Source organism: Cherax quadricarinatus, chromosome 2 (genome assembly GCF_038502225.1).
Source record: "Cherax quadricarinatus isolate ZL_2023a chromosome 2, ASM3850222v1, whole genome shotgun sequence".
In the NCBI taxonomy this organism is placed as follows: Eukaryota; Metazoa; Arthropoda; class Malacostraca; order Decapoda; family Parastacidae; genus Cherax; species Cherax quadricarinatus.
In genome coordinates, this window is record NC_091293.1 from 78401495 (window position 1) to 78427727 (window position 26233).

Sequence of the window (26233 nt, forward strand, 5' to 3'; positions counted from 1 at the left end):
TCATCATTTGCGTTTTCTCAGGTGCAAATGTTACTTGCCATCTATTTCCCCAAGCTGATACAGCTCTCAGCTGGTGATTGATGTAGCTTAGAGCAGCTGGCATTTCTTCTCTTGGATAAGTGAATGTCAGTGTACAGTCGTCTGCATATGCATGTGATTCTGGGATGAGATGAAGAAGGTCGTTGAAGTAGACATTCCATAACAATGGACCCAGCACGCTTCCTTGTGGAACACTTGCCCCAATAGGATGTCTTGCTGATTCCGTTCCATTGAGAACTACAATTAGAGATCTACCATGAAGGTAATCACTGAGGAGACATAGCGTAGAGCCTGCAATTCCCAGTGCTTGAAGTTTTGCTAAGAGGCCCTGGTGCCACACCCGGTCGAAAGCGCCAGCAATGTCCAGTGCTACCACACAGCTGACTTTGGATTCATCCAGTGACTGGTGCCACTTAGTGGAGAGGTTTAACAACAGATCAGCAGCAGAGTAACCTTTCCTGAAGCCATATTGACGGTCACAAAGTAGTGAGTGGTAGTCAAAAAACTCTGTCGTTTGTCTTGATATTATTGTCTCAAGGATGTTACCATTGATTGACAAGAGTGACACTGGTCTGTAGTTGCTGATTTCTGCTCTGCTCTTCTTTTTGTGAACAGGGACTACATTTGCCTCTTTCCATAGAGAGGGTCATTTACACTGTACTAGGCAGTGCTGAAAGATGCGAGTTAGAGGTGCTGCTATCTGGTCTGCACATCTTCTCAACAATCTTGGGCTCAACTTTTTTGGGCCCACAGCCTTTTCTTGGTCCAGCGATTTAAGAAGGAAATGCACCTCCTCCTGCCTTATTGTCACCACTGACAGTTTTGACACAGTTCTTGCAGCTAGCCAAGGAGGGACCCTTGCTGGATCAGCAACTTGCATTTTGGTAGCAAAGTGTTCAGCAAAGAGGTCCGCCTTCTCTTGACTACTAGTAGAGGTGGTCCCATCCTGTCGATTTAGAGGTGGAATAAGTTCATCAGGCAGATAACCTTGTCTGTCCTTGACCAGGGACCACCAGGTTTTGGAGCCTACCCTACCTGATGCAAGCTTTCTTTTAGTGTCCACCTCCCATTTAGCAATGGCCCACTTTTGAACATCACCCATATGCCTACAGGCTTGCCTGTGCAAGTTCCTGTTATAGGTGGTAGGATGTCTCTTATACCTTCGCCATGCTTTGTACTTAGCAGTAGCAGCCTCTCTACAACGAAAGTCAAACCAAGGCTGATCTGTAGGCTTCGTCACATATTGCCGGTGAGGAATGTGTTCTTGTTGTAGATTAAGGATGTGTCCAGTGAAGGCTTTCACTTGGTTGTCAACATCCCCTTGGAGAAGAGCATTCCAATCGGTGGTGGCGAGCTCAGAGCAAAGGGCTGGCCAATTACCTCTTTCCCATAGCCAGGTTGTGCGTGTGGACTCCTCACCTCGTTCTGTTGGGATCTTAAGTGTCGTAAAAACAGCCTTGTGGTCAGACGATCCAACGTAGCCGAGGGGTTGACAAGTGACTATGCCTTCTGCCAGATCACTCACTACTGGGTCAAGGGAGGAGCCAGAGATATGAGTAGGGAAATCAACAAAGTTTCTCATGTCAAACACTGCAAGAAGGTCATCAAAGTCCCTCTGTATAAGGTGCTGGTTGAGGTCACCAACAATTATAATATGTTGACAGTTGTGTTGTAGCAGAAGGGAGTCAATATTTTCCATTAGGAAGTTGATGGGGTCTGCATGTTGCCACTGAGGTCTGTACATTGCACATGCTAGTACAGAGGTACTAGTGTTTATACAGAGCTTGAAGAACATCATTTCAAGATGTGTAGGGGTGGCAACATCAATGTGCTGGGCATGAACACTTTAAGAGAAGCACTCAGCAACACCTCCTCCTTGCCCTTGCCTGTCTCTTCTCATCCATGAGGTGTAGCCAGCAATTCTTGCAAAATTTTCTGGAGTCCTGTCATCCAAAAATGTTTCAACAACAGCTATCATGTCGGGACGTCGAGTGTTCACAAAACTATGTGTGAGCTCTCCAACATTAGTGATGAAACCTCTAATGTTGGCTGACAGGATGCTGATAGACTGGCTCCTCATGATGAAGTGGTCAGCTTGAGGTGGTGGGTGTGTAGGGAATGTAAGGTGCCTGCCCTTGAGAGAGGTAGGGTACTGAGGCAGCTGCAGGGATGTAGGTCTGTGGTCTTGTATAAGGCACAATCCCACCTACTGGGCTGGGATAGGAGTAGCTAAGTGGGTGATGTGTGAGAGTGTTCACCAGTTCAGAGATCCTGCTGGTTTGTTCTGAGAACAGGTCTCTAAACAGGTGGCCCTGTCTGTCTAGTTCCTTTTTCTTCCGACACTGGTCCTCCTTATGTCCTTTCTTGTAGCAGTAATTACACCTGGTATCTCGCAGGCAGTTGTTGGCAGTGTGCCCCTTCCGGTGACAGCGGGAGCACAGCCTAGGTGCCTGGGAGGGTGGACTAGGATTTGTTGCACCTCCTGTGTTTTGCAGATTTGTCCTCAGATTCTGCCGCTGGAACTGTGTTAGTGGAGGGTGAGACGGCTGTAGATGTCTTCCTCCTCCACGTCCTCCTCCACGTCCTCCTCCACGTCCTCTGCCCCGTCCTCTACCAGTTCTGACAGATGTGTCCCTGCTGTTCGTACTTTGGCACAGTAGGTGATCAGGTGCAGTGAAGGTTTCCTGATTATTAACTGCACCGATCTCTGGTGGAGAAACTCCTGGCTCAGAACTTGCTGACGAAGCACTACTACCAGATTCTGGAATAGTGTCGGCAGGTGTGCTGACAGGTGTAGGATCAGAGATGGTATGTGCACTGTCAAGTAGACTGACAGTGGCTGAAGCAGAGATGTCAGGTGTAGGAGAATTAACAGATCCAAGGCTTCCCTCGTTGCTGGGAAGAGGATTTGTTCCCTCTGTGATGGTCAGAGGAATTGTGTTAGAATTCCCAAAGGTAGTGTTTTGAACTCTGTCAGTCTGTGGGTCCTTAGCGATGACAGAATTCCACCAGATGTTTACCCCTGAGTTAAGCTCAGTGTGGGACTTCCAGTCTTTGTCAATAGTGTCACCATCAGCTGAGCAGCTTACGTCACTTGATGCAGGCTTGCACTGGCCTTCTACAATAGTGTCACCATCAGCTGAGCAGCTTACGTCACTTGATGCAGGCTGCACTGGCCTTCTACAATAGCTTGTAGGTTATCTAATGATTTGAGGAGCTCATGAAGTGCTTCCCTGTGATGGATTATCTTAGCTGCAACTTTACAACACAGCCCAAGAGGGCAGTCTTGATCTTTGGACAGGAGTCCCTGAGGTAGGACTTCTGAACCTTCCTCCTGTAGCTCCAGGCTTGTATCTCTCTCTCTCTCTTACGCAGGGTATACTTCTCGCTGGAGGGACTGACCACCTCCTGTCTAGGGGTGACTGATTAATCACGTCAACACTGCCGCTGCCTCGACCGCTCTATTTACCTGTATCCGACAGCGGAAGCCTGTTGCACAGGAGACATTCACTTGTTGCAAATACGTCATTTTTATCAAATTGCTGGTATTCTGTACCGTGAGTGATACGAAGCTATCCAGATCTTCCGATTTAATTCATGGTAATTAATTGAACTGGCTGCCTATTTTAATGTCATCGGCCAACTTGCTTCGTTAATTTATTTCTTCTTCTGTGACATTCATGGATATTGTGAATAATGAAGGGCAAACTGGTGACCCTTAAAGAGTGCAAAACAATGATAATTAACGAAGGAGAGAGAAAACAGGAGATGGAGTACAGGTGGATGAAGAAACGAATGCGATGTTGAGTCTTTAATTGACGACGTTTCGCCCATACTATGGGCGTCATCAAGTCAAAAACAAATTTTATCTGTTTGTGACTTAATAACGTCCACTGTGTGGGCGAAACGTTGGCAATAAAGGATCGAATTATACTGCGTTTTTATCGAGGTTGCCAGTGTTTTACAGCATTTTGCTCCCCGGAGATGATGACAAGAATATTGTGAGACTTGCATGTTACTGGAGTAGTGACATGACTAGTGACACTGTGTATGACATGACTAGTGACACTGTGTATGACATGACTAGTGACACTGTGTATGACATGACTAGTGGCACTGTGTATGACATGACTAGTGACACTGTGTATGACATGACTAGTGACACTGTGTATGACATGACTAGTGACACTGTGTATGACATGACTAGTGACACTGTGTATGACATGACTAGTGGCACTGTGTATGACATGACTAGTGGCACTGTGTATGACATGACTAGTGACACTGTGTATGACATGACTAGTGACACTGTGTATGACATGACTAGTGGCACTGTGTATGACATGACTAGTGACACTGTGTATGACATGACTAGTGACACTGTGTATGACATGACTAATGACACTGTGTATGACATGACTAGTGACACTGTGTATGACATGACTAGTGACACTGTGTATGACATGACTAGTGGCACTGTGTATGACATGACTAGTGACACTGTGTATGACATGACTAGTGACACTGTGTATAACATGACTAGTGACACTGTGTATGGCATGACTAGTGACACTGTGTATGACATGACTAGTGACACTGTGTATGACATGACTAGTGGCACTGTGTATGACATGACTAGTGACACTGTGTATGACATGACTAGTGACACTGAGTATGACATGACTAGTGGCACTGAGTATGATATGACTAGTGACACTGTATGACATGACTAGTGACACTGTGTATGACATGACTAGTGACACTGTGTATGACATGACTAGTGGCACTGTGTATGACATGACTAGTGACACTGTATGACATGACTAGTGACACTATGCATGACAGGAATAGTGACACTGTGTATGACATGACTAGTAACACTATGTATGACATGACTAGTGACACTGTGTATGACATGACTAGTGACACTGTGTATGACATGACTAGTGACACTATGTATGACATGACTAGTGACACTATGTATGACATGACTAGTGACAATGTGTATGACATGACTAGTGACACTGTGTATGGCATGAATAGTGGCACTGTGTATGACATGACTAGTGACACTGTGTATGACATGACTAGTGACACTGTGTATGACATGATTAGTAGCACTATGTATGACATGACTAGTGACACTGTGTATGACATGCCTAGGGAAACTGTGTACGACATGACTAGAGACACTGTATGACATGACTAGTGACACTATGTATGACATGACTAGTGACACTATGCATGACATAACTAGTTACACTGTGTATGACATGACTATTGACACTATGTATGATATGACTAGTGACACTGTGTATGACATGACTAGTGACACTGTGAATGACATGACTAGTGACACTGTGAATGACATGACTAGTGACACTATGTATGACATGACTAGTGACACTGTGTATGGCATGACTAGTGACACTATGTATGACATGATTAGTGACACTATGTATGACATGACTAGTGACACTGTGTATGACATGACTAGTGACACTATGTATGACATGACTAGTGACACTATGTATGACATGACAAGTGACACTGTGTATGACATGACTAGTGACACTGTGTATGGCATGACTAGTGACACTGTGCATGACATGACTAGTGACACTGTGTATGACATGACTAGTGACACTATGTATGACATGACTAGTGACACTATGTATGACATGACTAATGACACTGTGTATGACATGACTAGTGACACTGTGTATGGCATGACTAGTGACACTGTGTATGACATGACTAGTGACACTGTGTATGACATGACTAGTGACACTGTATGGCATGACTAGTGACACTGTGTATGACATGACTAGTGACACTATGTATGACATGACTAGTGACACTGTGCATGACATGACTAGTGACACTGTGTATGACATGACTAGTGACACTGTGTATGGCATGACTAGTGACACTGTGTATGACATGACTAGTGACACTGTGTATGACATGACTAGTGACACTGTATGGCATGACTAGTGACACTGTGTATGACATGACTAGTGACACTATGTATGACATGACTAGTGACACTATGTATGACATGACTAGTGATAATAAGTATGACATGACTAGTGACAGTGTATGACATGACTAGTGACATTGTGTATGACATGACTAGTGACACTGTATATGACATGACTAGTGACACTGTGTATGACATGACTAGTGACACTGTGTATAACATGACTAGTGACACTGTATGACATGACTAGTGACACTGTGTATGACATGACTATTGACACTATGTATGACATGACTAGTGACACTATGTATGATATGACTAGTGACACTGTGTATGACATGACTAGTGACACTGTGAATGACATGACTAGTGACACTATGTATGACATGACTAGTGACACTGTGAATGACATGACTAGTGACACTATGTATGACATGACTAGTGACACTGTGTATGGCATGACTAGTGACACTATGTATGACATGGTTAGTGACACTATGTATGACATGACTAGTGACACTGTGTATGACATGAATAGTGACACTATGTATGACATGACTAGTGACACTATGTATGACATGACAAGTGACACTATGAATGACATGACTAGTGACACTACGTATGACATGACTAATGACACTGTTTATGACATGACTAGTGACATTGTGTATGACATGACTAGTGACACTATGTATGACATGACTAGTGACACTGTGCATGACATGACTAGTGACACTGTGTATGACATGACTAGTGACACTGTGTATGGCATGACTAGTGACACTGTGTATGACATGACTAGTGACACTGTGTATGACATGACTAGTGACACTATGTATGACATGACTAGTGACACTATGTATGACATGACAAGTGACACTATGAATGACATGACTAGTGACACTACGTATGACATGACTAATGACACTGTGTATGACATGACTAGTGACATTGTGTATGACATGAATAGTGACACTATGTATGACATGACTAATGACACTGTGCATGACATGACTAGTGACACTGTGTATGACATGACTACTGACACTGTGTATGACATGACTAGTGACACTGTGTATGACATGACTAGTGGCACTGAGTATGATATGACTAGTGACACTGTATGACATGACTAGTGACACTGTGTATGACATGACTAGTGACACTGTGTATGACATGACTAGTGGCACTGTGTATGACATGACTAGTGACACTGTATGACATGAATAGTGACACTATGCATGACATGAATAGTGACACTGTGTATGACATGACTAGCAACACTATGTATGACATGACTAGTGACACTGTGTATGACATGACTAGTGACACTGTGTATGACATGACTAGTGACACTATGCATGACATAACTAGTTACACTGTGTATGACATGACTAGTGACACTATGTATGACATGACTAGTGACATTATGTATGATATGACTAATGACACTGTGTATGACATGACTAGTGACACTGTGAATGACATGACTAGTGAAACTATGTATGACATGACTAGTGACACTGTGAATGACATGACTAGTGACACTATGTATGACATGACTAGTGACACTGTGTATGACATGACTAGTGACACTATGTATGACATGACTAGTGACACTATGTATGACATGACTAGTGACACTGTGTATGACATGACTAGTGACACTATGTATGACATGACTAGTGACACTATGTATGACATGACAAGTGACACTATGAATGACATGACTAGTGACACTACGTATGACATGACTGATGACACTGTGTATGACATGAGTAGTGACATTGTGTATGACATGACTAGTGACACTATGTATGACATGACTAATGACACTGTGCATGACATGACTAGTGACACTGTGTATGACATGACTACTGACACTGTGTATGGCATGACTAGTGACACTGTGTATGACATGACTAGTAACACTGTGTATGACATGACTAGTGTCACTGTGTATGACATGACTAGTGACACTGTGTGTGACATGACTTGTGACACTATGTATGACATGACTAGTGACAGTGTATGACATGACTAGTGAACCTGTGTATGACATGACTAGTGACACTGTGTATGACATGACTAGTGACACTGTGTATGACATGACTGGTGACACTATGTATGACATGTCTAGTGACACTATGTATGACATGACTAGTGACACTATGTATGACATAACTAGTGACACTATGTATGACATGACTAGTGACACTATGTATGACATGACTAGTGACACTGTGTATGACATGACTAGTGACACTATGTATGACATGACTAGTGACACTATGTATGACATGACTAGTGACACTACGTATGACATGACTAGTGACACTGTGTATGGCATGACTAGTGACACTGTGTATGACATGACTAGTGACACTATGTATGACATGACTAGTGACACTGTGTATGACATGACTGGTGACACTATGTATGACATGACTAGTGACACTATGTATGACATGACTAGTGACACTGTGTATGACATGACTAGTGACACTGTGTATGACATGACTAGTGACACTATGTATGACATGACTAGTGACACTGTGTATGGCATGACTAGTGACACTGTGTATGACATGACTAGTGACACTATGCATGACATGACTAGTGACACTATGTATGACATGACTAGTGACAGTGTATGACATGACCAATGACACTGTGTATGACATGACTAGTGACATTGAGTATGACATGACTAGTGACACTGTGTATGACATGACTAGTGACACTGTATGACATGACTAGTGACACTATGTATGACATGACTAGTGACACTATGTATGACATGACTAGTGACACTGTGTATGACATGACTAGTGACACTATGTATGACATGACTAGTGACACTGTGTATGACATGACTAGTGACACTGTGTATGACATGACTAGTAACACTGTGTATGACATGACTAGTGTCACTGTGTATGACATGACTAGTGACACTGTGTGTGACATGACTTGTGACACTATGTATGACATGACTAGTGACAGTGTATGACATGACTAGTGACACTGTGTATGACATGACTAGTGACACTGTATGACATGACTAGTGACACTATGCATGACATGACTAGTGACACTATGTATGACATGACTAGTGACACTATGCATGACATGACTAGTGACACTGTGTATGACATGACTAGTGACACTATGCATGACATGGCTAGTGACACTGTGTATGACATGACTAGTGACACTGTGCATGACATGACTAGTGACACCATATATGACATGACTAGTGACATTGTGCCTCTTCAAGGGGGAGCTCCTTGGCGTGGTGAAGAGGCTCTTGGTCTGAAAAATTAGACCTTTTTGTCTCCTTCCTTAGAAGACCTAATTACCCCTCCAGCCCTTCTTTCCTATCCCATCCCCCCTTTCCCTTTCCTCCTCCTCTCTCCATCCCTCCCCCATCCCCTTCCTGTTTTCAGCCTTCGAGATTCTCCCCACAGGCACTCTAGTTCCTAGGTAGGGGAAAGGGTACTGTCGTCTATCCCATTCCGTTGAGGTCATAAGAACATAAGAAAGGAGGAACACTGCAGAAGGCCTGTTGGCCCATACTAGGCAGGTCCTTTACAATTCATCCCACTAACAAAACATTTGCCCAACCCAATTTTCAATGCCACCCAAGAAATAAGCTCTGATGTGAAAGTCCCACTCAAATCCAACCCCTCCCACTCATGTACTTATCCAACCTGGATAAGTGGTGGTGGTGTAGTTTGCCGTGGAACCTACATCCCTTGGGGTTGTTCCTCTCCCGGGGGTTGCTATGGGTGACTTTCGGGTGACAGGTGTATCTCTGGAAGCTGCCTTTCGGATTCCAGGGCCTGGTGGCCGAAGGAGGTATGCTTTGTGGAGGGTATCCGGCCTCGCTCTCTTTTGTCCACCGAGGCAGCTCGGTAGATGTGAGGTTGCTATCCCAGACTGCTGGTTCACTGGCATGAAGGGGAGGGTATGGCATGGGTTTCATGCCACATCTGCAATACTTGTGGTGCTGGGGTCCTCATGGGTGCGGAGGGGAATTTAGGGCCCTTTCATTCCTCCTAGGAGCTACCACGTTCTCTTTTTTTTTTTTCCTTTTTCTTTCTTTTTCTAAAAAACAAGAAGAAATGACATAACCATGGAGTCGAAAAATTCATGAAACAGCTCCCTCCGGGCCCCTTTCTGCCACTACACATTGTTCCGACCCAACCTCATTATTTGACCACTCTTCGGACATCTCTAATGCCCCTGTACCTCCTGCTGGTGCCCTTTCATCACCCGCTCCAGGTATCGGGGTTCGACTGACTCCTTTGATACATCTGACTTCAGCACTTCTTTGATCATGGTTCTGCCTACTCCCTCTATGGTATAGCAATTTTCGGATCACCTGCCTGTCCCATGCTGAACCGACTCCGGTCCCACACCTAAATGCCCAAGACCATTACCTGATGATACTCCTTCGCTTCCTTCTCATTCTGCCCAGAAAAGACCAGCATGACACTCCCTCCCCTTACATGCTATGTTTCAAAATACACAATGGACTAAGCTTTTTACTCTGCGACTGACTTCTCCTATCTTTCCAAGCATAGTATTGGCAAGGCGCTCCTATGCCATCTTGGTTGAGATATATTCTTTCATGCTCTCAGGAGTGGTAGACGCATCTTCACGGTCCAGAATGCTAACCAAGCTCACGATCTTTCTCTCCTTACAACATTGATGCTATTCCTGTAACTATTGGAAAACATCATTCTCTCAGTTCATGTAGTGGTACTGTCATTCTACCTCATATCATTGTCCAACAGAATTTCCAGACATGTGGTGATGACATTCTGAAACAGCTTGAGCTCCAAGACCTCCCAATCCCCAAAGCAGACACTTATGTCCTCCCTCCCAGCAGGCGGAGACGATACCCTTGCAATGTAGCTCACTTAACTTTTGACTGCCGTGAGCTTCTGTCCTCGGTTTATATTGCGGGACACTGTTTACAAGTTTGAAAGGTGATCCCTACACTGCAACAGTTTATAAATTATTGGCGTTTTGGTCATCCAGCGAAATATTGCAGGTCCATGGCTGAATCCCCAGTCTGTGGTGCCGACGACAATTCCAATACATCTCGTAGTCTACCTCCCTCTTGTTTTAATTGTCATCAGGCTCACCCATCTTACTCTCGCCGTTGCCAAGTTTGCTTAAATGAGCGAGAGGCAGAAGGCCTCCCATATGCTATTGCAGTCTCTCATCTATGCCTCCAGGGAAGACTCCCATATTTCTTATTCTTGAGTTACTAAACGTCCCCCAACCTCTGGGGTTCCAGCTTCCACAGCCTCCTCACTGGTCACCCCGTACACAGTCAATCCTGTTTCTAATTATTTTGCTGTCCTGGACTCAGAAGTCCCTACCTCACAACCTCATTCTGTTCTCATCTCTTCCTCTTCTCACTCACAAGTTTTTGTGTCTACAAGACCTCGTACCACACCTCCCCATCTCCCTCTACTTCTCCGAAGTCCTAAAAATCCGCATTGTTAAAATCTCCTTTGACCCCTCCTTCCTTTCTTCTACCTGCACAGTTTTCCTCTCCAGTCACTGTACCTGCTTCTTCACCTCTAACTGACTCTGTTACGAATGTGGAGGTTCATCCTCCTCCTCGTACAGTACCTTCTTTCCCTGTCCCCTCCCAAGTTTTTTCCTCTCCTGTCCCCTCCCAAGCTTCTTCTCCAGTTCCCTCTACCCTCCTCCTTCTATCTCCAATATCGTCCCACATACAACGTCCTTGTTCCTGAACCACTTGATGCTATCTCTGAATATACTGAAGAGACTAGACCATTGATAGACGCTGATCCACCTCCTGTTCCTCCTCTTCACTCTTCTCCGTCTGCACAACTCCTTTCTTCACAACATCCCAATCCTTCGCTGCTTGAACCCAAAATGCCAACATTTTCTCATCTTTATTGTGGAAACGACTAGTCTGCACTATAGGCTTCCTCAACCAAGTAGAGGAAATGTAATAATGAAGACTTTAAAAATAGTTGTGATCAGTCCCTCAGCCTTGACAGATGACATGACTTTAAAGAGAGCATCTCACAATAACTTCTACAGTCTCCAGTAATATATTCACCTGTAATCAATTAAGGAAGCCAGCAGTGGATATTTATATTAGGAGACAAGTGCTACGAAGAGAGTTACTGCAGCAGAGGTGTGGGAACAAGACCTGACGGAGGTGCTAAGCGAGGGACTAGAAGAACCATCCCAGATAAAGTAATCAGAGAAGCAAATTAAATCATCAGCAGCACCCTGCCATCTGCCACCCTGCCATCTGCCACCCTGCCATCTGCCACCCTGCCATCTGCCAGCCCGCCATCTGCCACCCTTCCATCTGCCAGCCCACCATCTGCCACCCTGCCATCTGCAACCCTGCCATCTGCCACCCTGCTATCTGCCACCACGCCATCTTCCACCCTGCCATCTGCCAGCCCGCCATCTACCACCCTGCCATCTGCCACCACGCCATCTGCCACCCTGCTATCTGCCACCACGCCATCTGCCACCCTGCCATCTGCCACCCTGCCATCTGCCAGCCCGCCATTTGCCACCCTGCTATCTGCCACCACGCCATCTGCCACCCGTCATCTGCCACCACGCCATCTGCCACCCTGCCATCTGCCACCCTGCCATCTGCCAGCCCGCCATCTGCCACCCTGCTATCTGCCACCCCGTCACCTGCCACCCCGTCATCTGCCACCCGCCATCTGCCAGTCCGCCATCTGCCTCCCTGCTATCTGCCACCACGCCATCTGCCACCACGCCATCTGCCACCACGCCATCTTCCACCACGCCATCTGCCAGCCCGCCATCTGCCACCCTGCTATCTGCCACCACGCCATCTGCCACCACGCCATCTACCACCCCGTCATCTGCCACCCCGTCATCTGCCACCCCGTCACCTGCCACCCGTCATCTGCCACCACGCCATCTGCCACACTACTATCTGCCACCACGCCATCTGCCACCCTGCTATCTGCCAGCCCGCCATCTGTGCATCTGCCACGCCATCACCACGACATCTGCCACCCATCTGCCACCCCATCTGTCATCTGCCACCACGCCATCTGCCACCCTGCTATCTGCCAGCCCGCCATCTGCCACCCTGCTATCTGCCACCACGCCATTTGCCACCACGACATCTGCCACCCCGTCATCTGCCACCCGTCATCTGCCACCACGCCATCTGCCACCACGCCATCTGCCACCCTGCTATCTGCCACCACGCCATCTGCCACCACGCCATCTGCCACCCTGCTATCTGCCACCACGCCATCTGCCACCCCGTCATCTGCCACCCGTCATCTGCCACCACGCCATCTGCCAGCCCGCCATCTGCCACCCAGTCATCTGCCACCCCGTCATCTGCCACCCGTCATCTGCCACCACACCATCTGCAACCACGCCATCTGCCACCCCGTCATCTGCCACCCGTCATCTGCTACCACGCCATCTGCCAGCCCGCCATCTGCCAGCCCGCCATCTGCCACCACGCCATCTGCCAGCCCGTCATCTGCCACCCCGTCATCTGCCACCCCGTCATCTGCCACCCCGTCATCTGCCACCACGCCACCTGCCACCCCGTCATCTGCCACCCCGTCATCTGTCACCACGCCATCTGCCACCCCGTCATCTGCCACCCCGTCATCTGCCACCCCGTCATCTGCCACCCCGTCATCTGCCACCCCGTCATCTGCCACCCCGTCATCTGCCACCCCGTCATCTGCCACCCCGTCATCTGCCACCCCGTCATCTGTCACCACGCCATCTGCCACCCCGTCATCTGCCACCACGCCATCTGCCACCCCGTCATCTGCCACCCCGTCATCTGTCACCACGCCACTTGCCACCCCGTCATCTGCCACCTCGCCACCTTAACCCACGTAAAGAACCATAACTTGTGCATCTCTCTTACACTTCACTTCGCTTCTCTCTCCAGCATCCCACACCGATCAACCTTCCACATCCCTCCCTATCAAATGCTTCTTTTCCCCCGCCTATCCTAGCAACCCTCAACATCCCACCCAAACACCTACCAACTTCCCACTGGTTTATCCACTACCCCTTCCACACTCTCCTACGCGAGGTACTCCACACAGCCTCTCTATTCTCCAGGATGCCTTCTTTCCTCTCGCTCTAATCTCGGGTGAGCATCATGAAGGAAGCTGTGAGCCTTATGACTCTCCTTACATGTTAATTACGTAGTGTCTCATACAAGACTGTATCTAACTGTACCAACACCCAGTCATGGGGATATTACAATCCCCATGACCAGAGTGAAAGGAATTTATCTTAGTAATGCAGCATGGCAATGATGTTATACTCTGTCTCCTCTCACAATCTCATCTCTGCCTTCATCAGTTACTCTCTGCTCATATCACATCACAGTCACTTCTGTTCCCCACATTCTACAAAGTATGTTGAAAATAGTATATAAAATCGACAGGTTGAAGAGTGAGACACTTGTGCAACAGCTGGGTATCTTCACTGTGACTCAAACTTTTCGCCTACACGGTAGGCTTCTTCAGTCAAGTACAGAGGCAGCAAGTGTAGTAGCGAAGTATAGATGAGGTAATCAGTATATCAGAAATGGAGAAATAGTATCTGAGGTGGTCAGTCCCTTCAGCTTCATAGTATGAAGAAGCCTACTGTTTGGGCCATAGGTTTCACTTGCAGTAGAGGTATCCAACTGGTTCACATGTGTTTTCTTCATTATTCACCTAAGCTTCTCCCAGAGAAACCTGGAGATCCATACAAACCAACCATTGGAAACATTATGTAAACGAGAGAAAGAAATAATGGAGAGAGTAGCAATGGAACATCCAGGTATCATAGCTCTCACAAAGACAAAGACGTTCGGAACTTAGCTAACTCAGAGGTAATAAGGGGTCCTTAATCTTGTCCCCCAGGATGCGACCCACACCAGTCTAACACCCAGGTACCTATTTGCTGCTAGGAACAGGATAAGGAAACGTGTCGGAATTTCCACCCGCCGGGAATCGAACCCGGGCCCTCCGTGTGTGAAGCGGGAGCTTTAGCCACCAGACCACCGGGCCACCCAAGGTAGTAAGGAAAGGAATATTTCTTGGAGGATACCTTAAGTAAATAGTGAAAAGGAGAAATAGATATGGTAGATTGATAGTTAGTTTAAGGTGGATTTAATCCAGAGGATTGAGATTTGGAAAACTGGGATCCACGTGAAAAATTGGAAACATGTTGACCAGGATTAACGGAAACTGCAACAGGAAACTTTAGGAGCCAATATATGAAGTATTTGAATAGAGGATGAACCAGCAGGACTACATGTGATATTTTAAATAAATCATATACAGAGTGCCACTAAGAGCCAGTGGCCGGAATGTTAAGCTATAATCATCTGATAAACATTGAGATATAGTGAGGCAACATTAAGGATCAATGGAAAGCAGACCAAGAGACAGAGAGAAAGGAAGCGAGAATGAGAACCATCTTTAATGAAGCACAGTGAGAAAGTGAGTTGGGGAAGAAATCGGTTATGATATGATTGAGAAACTTTAAAAAAAGCCTGCCAGGAGGCCTCAGGAAGATTCATATCAACTTAAAAAAAAAGAAATGGGAAAAGTCGGAGAAAGCCCATGACTGGACAAAAAATTTACGGTGGTCACTACAGGAGGTACCAGAGCAAGGAACAGGTGTAGTGTATGGTAGACAACACGATGTAGAAAATCAAACAAAGACACTAGAAACTAAGATGGTGAAGTAGGAAGAAGGTTATGGAACAACCTGGGAACCAGGTACTGACAATAACACAAACACTTTCATTTCTGTACATCTATACAAGAACAAGTGAGGAGACTGAAATACGAGGATGAAGAACTGAGATAATGACAGATGTATACATGCAACTGTGTAGATGATGACAGATGTATACATGGAACTGTGTAGATGATGACAGATGTATACATGGAACTGTGTAGATGATGACAGATGTATACATGGAACTGTGTAGATGATGACAGATGTATACATGGAAATGTGTAGATAATGACAGATGTATACATGGAACTGTGTAGATGATGACAGATGTATACATGGAACTGTGTAGATGATGACAGATGTATACATGGAACTGTGTAGATGATGACAGATGTATACATGGAACTGTGTAGATGATGACAGATGTATACATGGAACTGTGTAGATGATGACAGATGTATACATGGAACTGTGTAGATGATGACAGATGTATACATGGAACTGTGTAGATGATGACAGATGTATACATGGAACTGTGTAGATGATGACAGATGTATACATGGAACTGTGTAGATAATGACAGATGTATACATGGAACTGTGTAGATGATGGCAGATGTATACATGGAACTGTGTAGATGATGACAGATGTATACATGGAACTGTGTAGATGATGACAGATGTATACATGGAACTGTGTAGATGATGGCAGATGTATACATGGAACTGTGTAGATGATGACAGATGTATACATGGAACTGTGTAGATGATGACAGATGTATACATGGAACTGTGTAGATGATGACAGATGTATACATGGAACTGTGTAGATGATGACAGATGTATACATGGAACTGTGTAGATGATGACAGATGTATACATGGAACTGTGTAGATGATGACAGATGTATACATGGAACTGTGTAGATGATGACAGATGTATACATGGAACTGTGTAGATAATGACAGATGTATACATGGAACTGTGTAGATGATGACAGATGTATACATGGAACTGTGTAGATGATGACAGATGTATACATGAAACCGTGTAGATGATGACAGATGTATACATGGAACTGTGTAGATGATGACAGATGTATACATGGAACTGTGTAGATGATGGTAGATGTATACATGGAACTGTGTAGATGATGACAGATGTATACATGGAACTGTGTAGATGATGACAGATGTATACATGGAACTGTGTAGATGATGACAGATGTATACATGGAACTGTGTAGATGATGACAGATGTATACATGAAACCGTGTAGATGATGACAGATGTATACATGGAACTGTGTAGATGATGACAGATGTATACATGCAACTGTGTAGATGATGACAGATGTATACATGGAACTGTGTAGATGATGACAGATGTATACATGGAACTGTGTAGATGATGACAGATGTATACATGGAACTGTGTAGATGATGGTAGATGTATACATGGAACTGTGTAGATGATGACAGATGTATACATGGAACTGTGGAGATGATGACAGATGTATACATGGTGTAGATGATGACAGATGTATACATGGAACTGTGTAGATGATGACAGATGTATACATGGAACTGTGTAGATGATGACAGATGTATACATGCATCTGTGTAGATGATGGCAGATGTATACATGGAACTGTGTAGATGATGACAGATGTATACATGGAACTGTGTAGATGATGACAGATGTATACATGGAACTGTGTAGATGATGACAGATGTATACATGGAACTGTGTAGATGATGACAGATGTATACATGGAACTGTGTAGATGATGACAGATGTATACATGGAACTGTGTAGATGATGACAGATGTATACATGGAACTGTGTAGATGATGACAGATGTATACATGGAACTGTGTAGATGATGACAGATGTATACATGGAACTGTGTAGATGATGACAGATGTATACATGGAACTGTGTAGATGATGACAGATGTATACATGGAACTGTGTAGATGATGACAGATGTATACATGAAACTGTGCAGATGATGACAGATGTATACATGGAACTGTGTAGATGATGACAGATGTATACATGAAACTGTGCAGATGATGACAGATGTATACATGGAACTGTGTAGATGATGACAGATGTATACATGAAACCGTGTAGATGATGACAGATGTATACATGGAACTGTGTAGATGATGACAGATGTATACATGCAACTGTGTAGATGATGACAGATGTATACATGGAACCGTGTAGATGATGACAGATGTATACATGGAACTGTGTAGATGATGACAGATGTATACATGCATCTGTGTAGATGATGGCAGATGTATACATGGAACTGTGTAGATGATGACAGATGTATACATGGAACTGTGTAGATGATGACAGATGTATACATGGAACTGTGTAGATGATGACAGATGTATACATGGAACTGTGTAGATGATGGTAGATGTATACATGGAACTGTGTAGATGATGACAGATGTATACATGGAACTGTGGAGATGATGACAGATGTATACATGGAACTGTGTAGATGATGACAGATGTATACATGGAACTGTGTAGATGATGACAGATGTATACATGGAACTGTGTAGATGATGACACGTGGTTAACATTGGCTGACACTGGTTTTCTAGACACGTGGTTGACATCAGCTGGATTAACACTGTTCACTTTTTAGTCTTGTCTCAGAAGTTAGCGTTCATCTTTACACTTACCACTTGGGAGAGCTCACCTGAGGAATCCAGATGTATCACTACCAATTCCAGACATGATACATTGAAAAATATCATTATCACCACCTTGGAGGAACTGTTACAGTGCTCTTGTCTGTCCCACAAATGACAGGATGTTCTGTTGTTAATGTGGCATTATGGGACACAAATACATGCCTCCGCAGCCAAGAGTTCCATCAGGAAAGTCATGATAACATAGAAGAAAGAGGAAAGTTGGTAGCCTCTTAGCACGACCAAGGACGTCACTTAGGCGGAAATATCCATGCGGCCAAGGAAACACAGATCTTGTACTCGTGGCAACAGTCATCCTGCAGTAATTCCAATGATGTTCAGTGAGGACAAATTCCAACTACTCCGTTATGGAAAACTGGAGGAGATGATAACTAGAACAGAGTATACTACAGACTCTGGCCATACAATAGAGCGGAAAAATAATGTAAGGGACCTGGGAGTAGTAATGTCTGAGGATCTCACTTTCAAGGATCACAACAGTGCCAAGATCACAACTGCAAAGAAAATGATAGGATGGATAATGAGAACGTTCAGAACAAGAGATGCCAAGCCAATGATGATCCTTTTCAAATCACTTGTTCTCTCTAGGCTGGAATACTGCTGTACATTAACATCTCCATTCAAAGCAGGTGAAATCGCAGATCTAGAGAGTGTACAGAGATCCTTTACTGCACGTATAAGTTCTGTCAAGCACCTTAACTACTGAGAACGCTTGGAAGCACTTGACTTGTACTCGTTGGAACGCAGGAGGGAGAGATATATCATAATCTACACTTGGAAAATCCTGGAAGGAATGGTCCCAAATCTGCACACAGAAATCACTCCCTACGAAAGTAAAAGACTGGGCAGGCGATGCAAAATGCCCCCAATAAAAAGTAGGGGCGCCATTGGTACACTAAGAGAAAATACCATAAGTATTCGGGGCCCAAGACTGTTCAACAGCCTCCCATCAAGCATTAGGGAAATTGCCAATAAACCCCTGGCTGCCTTCAAGAGAGCTGGACAGATACCTAAAGTCAGTGCCGGATCAGCCGGGCTGTGGCTCGTACGTTGGACTGCGTGCGGCCAGCAGCAACAGCCTAGTTGATCAGGCCCTGATCCACCGGGAGGCCTGGTCATGGACCGGGCCGCGGGGGCGTTGATCCCCGGAATAACCTCCAGGTAACCTCCAGGTAACCTCCAGGTCAGCCTAGCATCGACATCCCAAGATTCCGCAACAGCAACATGTTAGGAAGCATCTTTGCCCACCCAGTCAACGTAGGTCGCCGACATCAGTCAGCCAAGAATTCCACCCAGTAACCTATAAGTTAAAGTTCCATGGAAAACGCAATCCACCGAAGTATTTAAAAATCGCCAACACCACTCAGGCTGCCGCTGAAATTCCATCAACATAAGAAACATCTCCCAACTAAAATCTTGCAACATCGTCCTGACCTGCCTCTCCAGACCATCTAACAAAAGAAACTCCTGTCTCTAAAAATATTACAGCATCAACTTCTTACCAGCAACGTCTATATACCCAAATATATCTGCAGAAGGAACAAAGGCTCCATCGCCCAGTTCTGCACAGCCATCCACCACGTCAAGAAATGAACGGAAGGTCCCTCTGCTAGGAATTATTTGATGAAACTGTGAAACACACACTCCACAACGCTGGAACTAGATTGCTGACATCTACTGGAAACTCTACAGGGTAGGAGAGCCTTCACTACATTGCGCTATTATATTCAAGCTCACTGAGGCAATCCTCAACTCTTCCAGTCTGAAGAACGGACCCACATCATGATGAATGAAAACTGTCACCTAACTGATGAGACAATAAAGTTTACTCCCTACCCAGACTGTATTAGTCTACACAAACTTACTTCTCCCTCCTACTATTTTCCCAAGACTCTTTCCAGTGAGTTACAATAACTAACAAATCTTGGCGGATAATCTAGACTCTAAAGCGAGCGATTGTTATAAATTCCTGCGAGGTACTGCTGCTGTAACTTCTCTCAGTGTTTCACAAGTGCTCGTGACACTGAAGTATTCATAAACAAAGATAATAATACACTGAGAATCATACAGCTGACTCCGAGGTACTGCTGCTGTAACTTCTCTCAGTGTTTCACAAGTGCTCGTGACACTGAAGTATTCATAAACAAAGATAATAATACACTGAGAATCATACAGCTGACTCACTGAAGACGCTTCCGAAATTCTTATTTGTATCGTGTTGCAATAACAACTTGCACCGTTGGCTACTGGGGCAACATACCGCCAAGTGAAGAGACACGTAGTATTGAACACGATTATTTTAAACATTTCGTTGATGACTGACCTTCATCCTGAACGACACGTCGTCTAACGTAAAGTCGTCGCTTACCTTTATATGTTGCTGCATTCTTGCTGATTCTTGTGCTCTCACCCCATCATAGCACGTGTAGACAGGATGAGGATCATAACGTAAGGCGCTCACCAGGAGGATTATAGCGTATGGCGCTCACCAGGAGGATTAAGGTGTATGGTACTCAAGATGATAATAAGGTAAGGTGCTCACGAGAAGGATTATAGCCTAAGGCGCTCACGAGAAGGATTATAGCCTAAGGCGCCTCCGAGAAGGATTATAGCCTAAGGCGCTCACGAGAAGGATTATAGCCTAAGGTGCTCACGAGAAGGATTATAGCCTATTGAGCTCACGAGAAACGTCATATGGTAGGGTAGAAGAGAAAAAAGTCCTGGTGAGGTAGAGTCTCACCAGCAGCGTCATGGTAACCAACCACTACACACTTCACCAACACAATTCACGACTAACCCGCTCACTACTTGGTGACTGTCTAATAACCTCCCTTATTTGCGAGTTAGGTGAAGCAAAACATATAAACAGTTAAGTCGTTTTTCTACCGGCGTTTCAATAGATGTTAAAGCTAGACATTAAAAGGCTGTTGTTTTGCGAGTCGGTTCACTATTCTTCAGCTGTCACCATCAACAGCCCAGATGCTGGGCTCTCACATATCACTGTACAAATCATGTTATCTTTCCCTTGTTGCATCTCAAAATCTTTTTTCTTTCTCGCCTGACACAAAAGAACAAGTACGGAACAGGTGATTTTATTTATTAATTCCGGCAGGTAACTAAATGGCCACGTACGTTTTGCGACAGGCAAATGTATTTTTATTTCACAGGGGTAACAGTTGATGTGGTACTCACCAGTGGTAACAGCAATGAAGCTCCTGACGAGGTCAGCTCCTGGGAGATGGCCGGCGCGCCTGGAGGTCTGGTCAGCGTACAACTGCAACATGTACCGTGGTACGTGGGGAGCGTCGCCCCCTGCCTCCTCGTCCGGTAGGCGGAACTCGCTCATATTGAGGTCGTCTCTGACGCTGTAATCGTAGTCGTAGTAGTAGTAATAGTCGTCTTCAGGGGGGTGGTGGTGGGAAGGGGTGGCATTTATGGCCTCCGGGTGTGATGGCGCTGGCTTGGCCACAGCCCCGGCCACACCCACCGTGGCCAGCAGCATAAGTGTGGCCAGGCGGGCCGCACTGCAGCTGTGTCGACTCATGAGAGTGGTTAGTAAGAGGGTGGCCCGGCAAGGCCACCACCCACCTGTAGCTTCACATGTGCGGCCCGCCACCATTGTGGCCCACACCTGCCACCCATGACGCCAGGGGGGCCGTGGGCCACACCTCCTGCCCAGCCTCACAAGCACTACACCTGCACCGAGAACCAACGCTAGCCTCCAGAAGTGTGTCTAACACAGCCTGGGACGCCCACACTCTCTGGCTACCCAATTTTGTATGATAGTTACATTGTAGGGCGTTACTGTGGGAGGGACGGAAAGTGTTACTGTGGGAGGGACGGAAGGTGCTATTGTAGAGGGGGCGGAAGGTGTTACTGAGCGAGGGATGGCAGGTGCTAGCGTGGGAAGGGTGGCAGGTGTTGGCATAGGAGAGGTGACAGGAGTTAGTGTAGGAAAGGTGGCAGGTGTTAGCGTAGGAGAGGTAGCAGGTGTTAGCGTAGGAGAGGTGGCAGGTGTTAGCGTGGGACGGTCGACAGGATCACCTCAGTGACACAACAGAGTCAGCTGATGGTTGTACACACACGTCAGTGTCTAAGTTCACCTCACATAGACACACACACACACGCTGCCCATCACTTGTTTCCTGTAAGGTGACACGAGGATGACACTCTAAATGATCACTAACACGTGAAGGTAAGCACTTAACACTAGATCATGGCATTACTTCACTTCTCATTAAGACACTAATTAAGACGGAGCTGGGAACGTTGACGAACAGGTCACTTCTCTCACACACACAGTAGGATGTCTGGCTGCTGCCTGTCCGCTCACCACGACGCTCTCACCATAACTGAAGCTCTGTCCTCTCTCTCCTAGCCTGCGTCCTTGTGTGTGTGTGTGTGTGTGTGTGTGTGTACTCACCTATTTGTACTCACCTATTTGTGGTTGCAGGGGTCGAGTCTTAGCTCCTGGCCCCGCCTCTTCACCGGTTGCTACTGGGCCCTCTCTCTCCCCGCTCCATGAGCTTTATCAAACCTCGTCTTAAAACTGTGTATGGTTCCTGCCTCCACTACGTCATGTTCTGCTGCCTATTTGTCAACCATGCTATCCAGGAAAAAATTTCTCCTCCTATTCCATGGAAGTCTATTATGGTTCCACTACGTCCTAGGCTACAACTCTATGACTGAAGAAATACTTCCTACTATCTCTCTGACTCATTTGTGTCTTGTGTGTGTGTGTGTGTGTGTGTGTGTGTGTGTGTGTGTGTGTGTGTGTGTGTGTGTGTGTGTGTGTGTGTGTGTGTGTGTGTGTGTGTGTGTGTGTGTGTGTGTGTGTGTGTATGTGTGTTTGTATCTGTCTGTCTGTTGTCAGTGTCCGTCTGCCAGTTCGTTGTTGCTTATTTAAGTTTACGTGTAATAGGGTAGTAATGTATTAAGTTGTCAGGGGGGGGGGTAAAAAGTTGGTTAGTTAAGTAAGTGGACGTATGTATGAATGATACTGATTGAATAAATAACAGAATGTTTATTAAGTAACTCTCGGACAACGTTACCTCTCCCCGCCTCTCATCATCCCATATTTCACTCTGTAGGAGTTGAAGAAGAATCCTTAGAGCGAGTCTCTAATCACTTGACTTTCTGCTCCCATCAAGTCTGTAAATATGGGGGTCCACTTATATGTTATTTGTTATATTATTCTTGGTGTTGAGTTTTTATATTTTTGTTTGTCGGAACTGACTTGATATATGTTTATTAACGTAATTTTTCTTGATCCTCACCATTTCTTTCATAAGTGTTTCTGACTCGCTCTTTAGTGACCGCTTGAGCGGTCTTTAACTTCCCTGTTCTTTTTATTTAATATTCTTGTGACTGAGCTTGGGTCATCCGACATATGAGAGACGAAACGTTTCGCCACACAGTGGCTTCATCAGTCCATACAAAGGAGAGCGGTGAAGAACAGGAGGAGTTTGAGGTAATCAGTCCCTCAACCTTGAGTCGAAGTGGTCAGTCCATCAATCTTGAAAAGAATACAGCATATGTGCGAAGAAGTAGCTTATATACTGTAGGCAGGAGAGGTGCAGCAGTCTTAGGTTTACCTGGAGTTTACCTGGAGAGGGTTTCGGGGGTCAACGCCCCGTGGCCCGGTCTGAGACCAGGCCTCATGGTGGATCAGGGTCTGATCAACCAGGCTGTCACTGCTGGCCGCACGCAAGCTGACGTACGAACCACAGCCCGGTTGGTCAGGTACTGACTTTAAGTGCCTGTCCAGTGCCTTCTTGAAGACAGCCAGAGGTCTATTGGTAATCCCCCTTATGTATGCTGGGAGGTAGTTGAACAGTCTTGGGCCCCGGACACTTATTGTGTTGTCTCTCAGTGTACTCGTGGCGTCCCTGATTTTCATCGGGGGAATGTTGCATCTCCTGCCGAGTATTTTCCTTTCATATGGAGTGATTTTCGTGTGCAGGTTTGGTACCAATCCCTCCAGGACCTTCCAAGTGTATATTATCATGTATCTCTCTCGCCTGCTTTTTTTTTTTTTACACGGGGTTTGACAAGGTTAAGGATCCTTAGCTTTGTGAACATTGAAATGGTATAAAACACCGACGGGTTGTTAGGTAAGACACATAGGCAACAGTTAGGTACCTTTATTTCGAAACGTTTCGCCTACACAGTAGGCTTCTTCAGTCGAGTACAGAAAAGTTGATAGAAGCAGAAGATACTTGAAGACGATGTAATCGCCTACTGTGTAGGCGAAACGTTTCGAAATAAAGATACCTAACTGTTGCCTATGTGTCTTACCTAACATCCCTAGCTTTATTGACAAGCTATTTACAGGTTAAGGATTCCTAACTTTATTGGCAAGCTAAGAGCTGTTACCTACATCAGCTCATTTGAAAGCATTTTTATTGTTATGAGACATACAAGTAGGGAGCAGGATGAAGTTGGAGCCATCTGTGGGCCAGCATTTTCATTTGATCAACTGACGTTATCTCGTTGACATCATTATGCTGTACGAATGTGTTCCATACTCGAGTCATCCTGGGTATATAGGATCTCAGATGGAGTGATGTTCTGGAGAAGGGTACAGCCAGAGTGAAGTTGATGCTTTCTGCCCGTCTTGTGGCATAAAAGCTTGTTTCACGCTGTCCTCGAAGTGGATCCAAGTGAGGTATTTTGACAATATTGGCCTTGTACATAACAGTAAGGCCACCCACATCCCTCCTATGTTGAAGGCTCTGCTGAAATGACAAATCTATCCAGGATGGGTCCAGGCGAGAGATGAGACGTCTTGCTCTGTTCTCTACTGTCAAGCAGTCGCAGATGAGGGGGCGGGGGGGGGGTAGGCAAACCAAGAAAGTGGAGCATACTCAAGGTGCGAGAGTACGTGTGCCTCGTACAGAATCTTGCAACCCCTACTGTCAAGTACATGCGAGATACGGCGAAGTGCTGTAAGCTTCCTGGCTGCCTTGTTTGCAAGATTTACAACATGGTTCTTCATGGTTAGTTTGGAGTCATATTTCACCCCAAGGATATCAACTTCTTCTCCAGGTGCCAACACCCTCCCATTCATCCTTACTACTGCACCAGCATTACCATCATGGTGCCTAGAGACGATCATCATTTGCGTTTTCTCAGGTGCAAATGTTACTTGCCATCTATTTCCCCAAGCTGATATAGCTCTCAGCTGGTGATTGATGTAGCTTAGAGCAGCTGGCATTTCTTCTCTTGGATAAGTGAATGTCAGTGTGCAGTCGTCTGCATATGCATGTGATTCCAAACAATAACCAAATTTCTGTAAACTCAGCATTGTAATCCTTATAGAGAATAAACTTTGAATTGAATTGAATTGAATTCTGGGATGAGATGAAGAAGGTCGTTGAAGTAGACATTCCATAACAATGGTCCCAGCACGCTTCCTTGTGGAACACTTGCCCCAATAGGATGTCTTGCTGATACAGATGAAGGACCTTCAACCTTTCCCAGTATTCTAGGTGCCTTATCGCACTTATGTGTACCGTGAAAGTTCTTCGTACATTCTCCAGGTCTGCAATGTCGCCAGCCTTGAATGGGGCCGTTAGTGTACAGCAGTATTCCAGCCTAGAGAACACAAGCGATTTGAACAGAATCATCATGGGCTTGGCGTCCCTAGTTTTGAAGGTTCTCATTATCCATCCTATCATTTTCCTAGCAGATGAGATAGATAC

General features: G+C 45.4%; 1 protein-coding gene across 2 annotated transcripts in view; it reads right to left on the reverse strand.

The window, feature by feature from the left end:
• LOC128684357 (bone morphogenetic protein 10-like) overlaps positions 1–22878 on the reverse strand; it is a 488158-nt gene extending 465280 nt beyond the window's left edge. For both annotated transcript variants that reach the window (XR_011392489.1, XM_070089116.1), the window contains exon 1: positions 21723–22878. Coding sequence is in view for 1 of the 2 variants with exons in the window: in XM_070089116.1 (XP_069945217.1) it covers positions 21723–22149 (427 nt within the window). In the remaining variant the exon portion in view is untranslated. The remainder of the gene's footprint in view (positions 1–21722) is intronic.
• Between the last annotated feature and the right edge of the window lie 3355 nt (positions 22879–26233).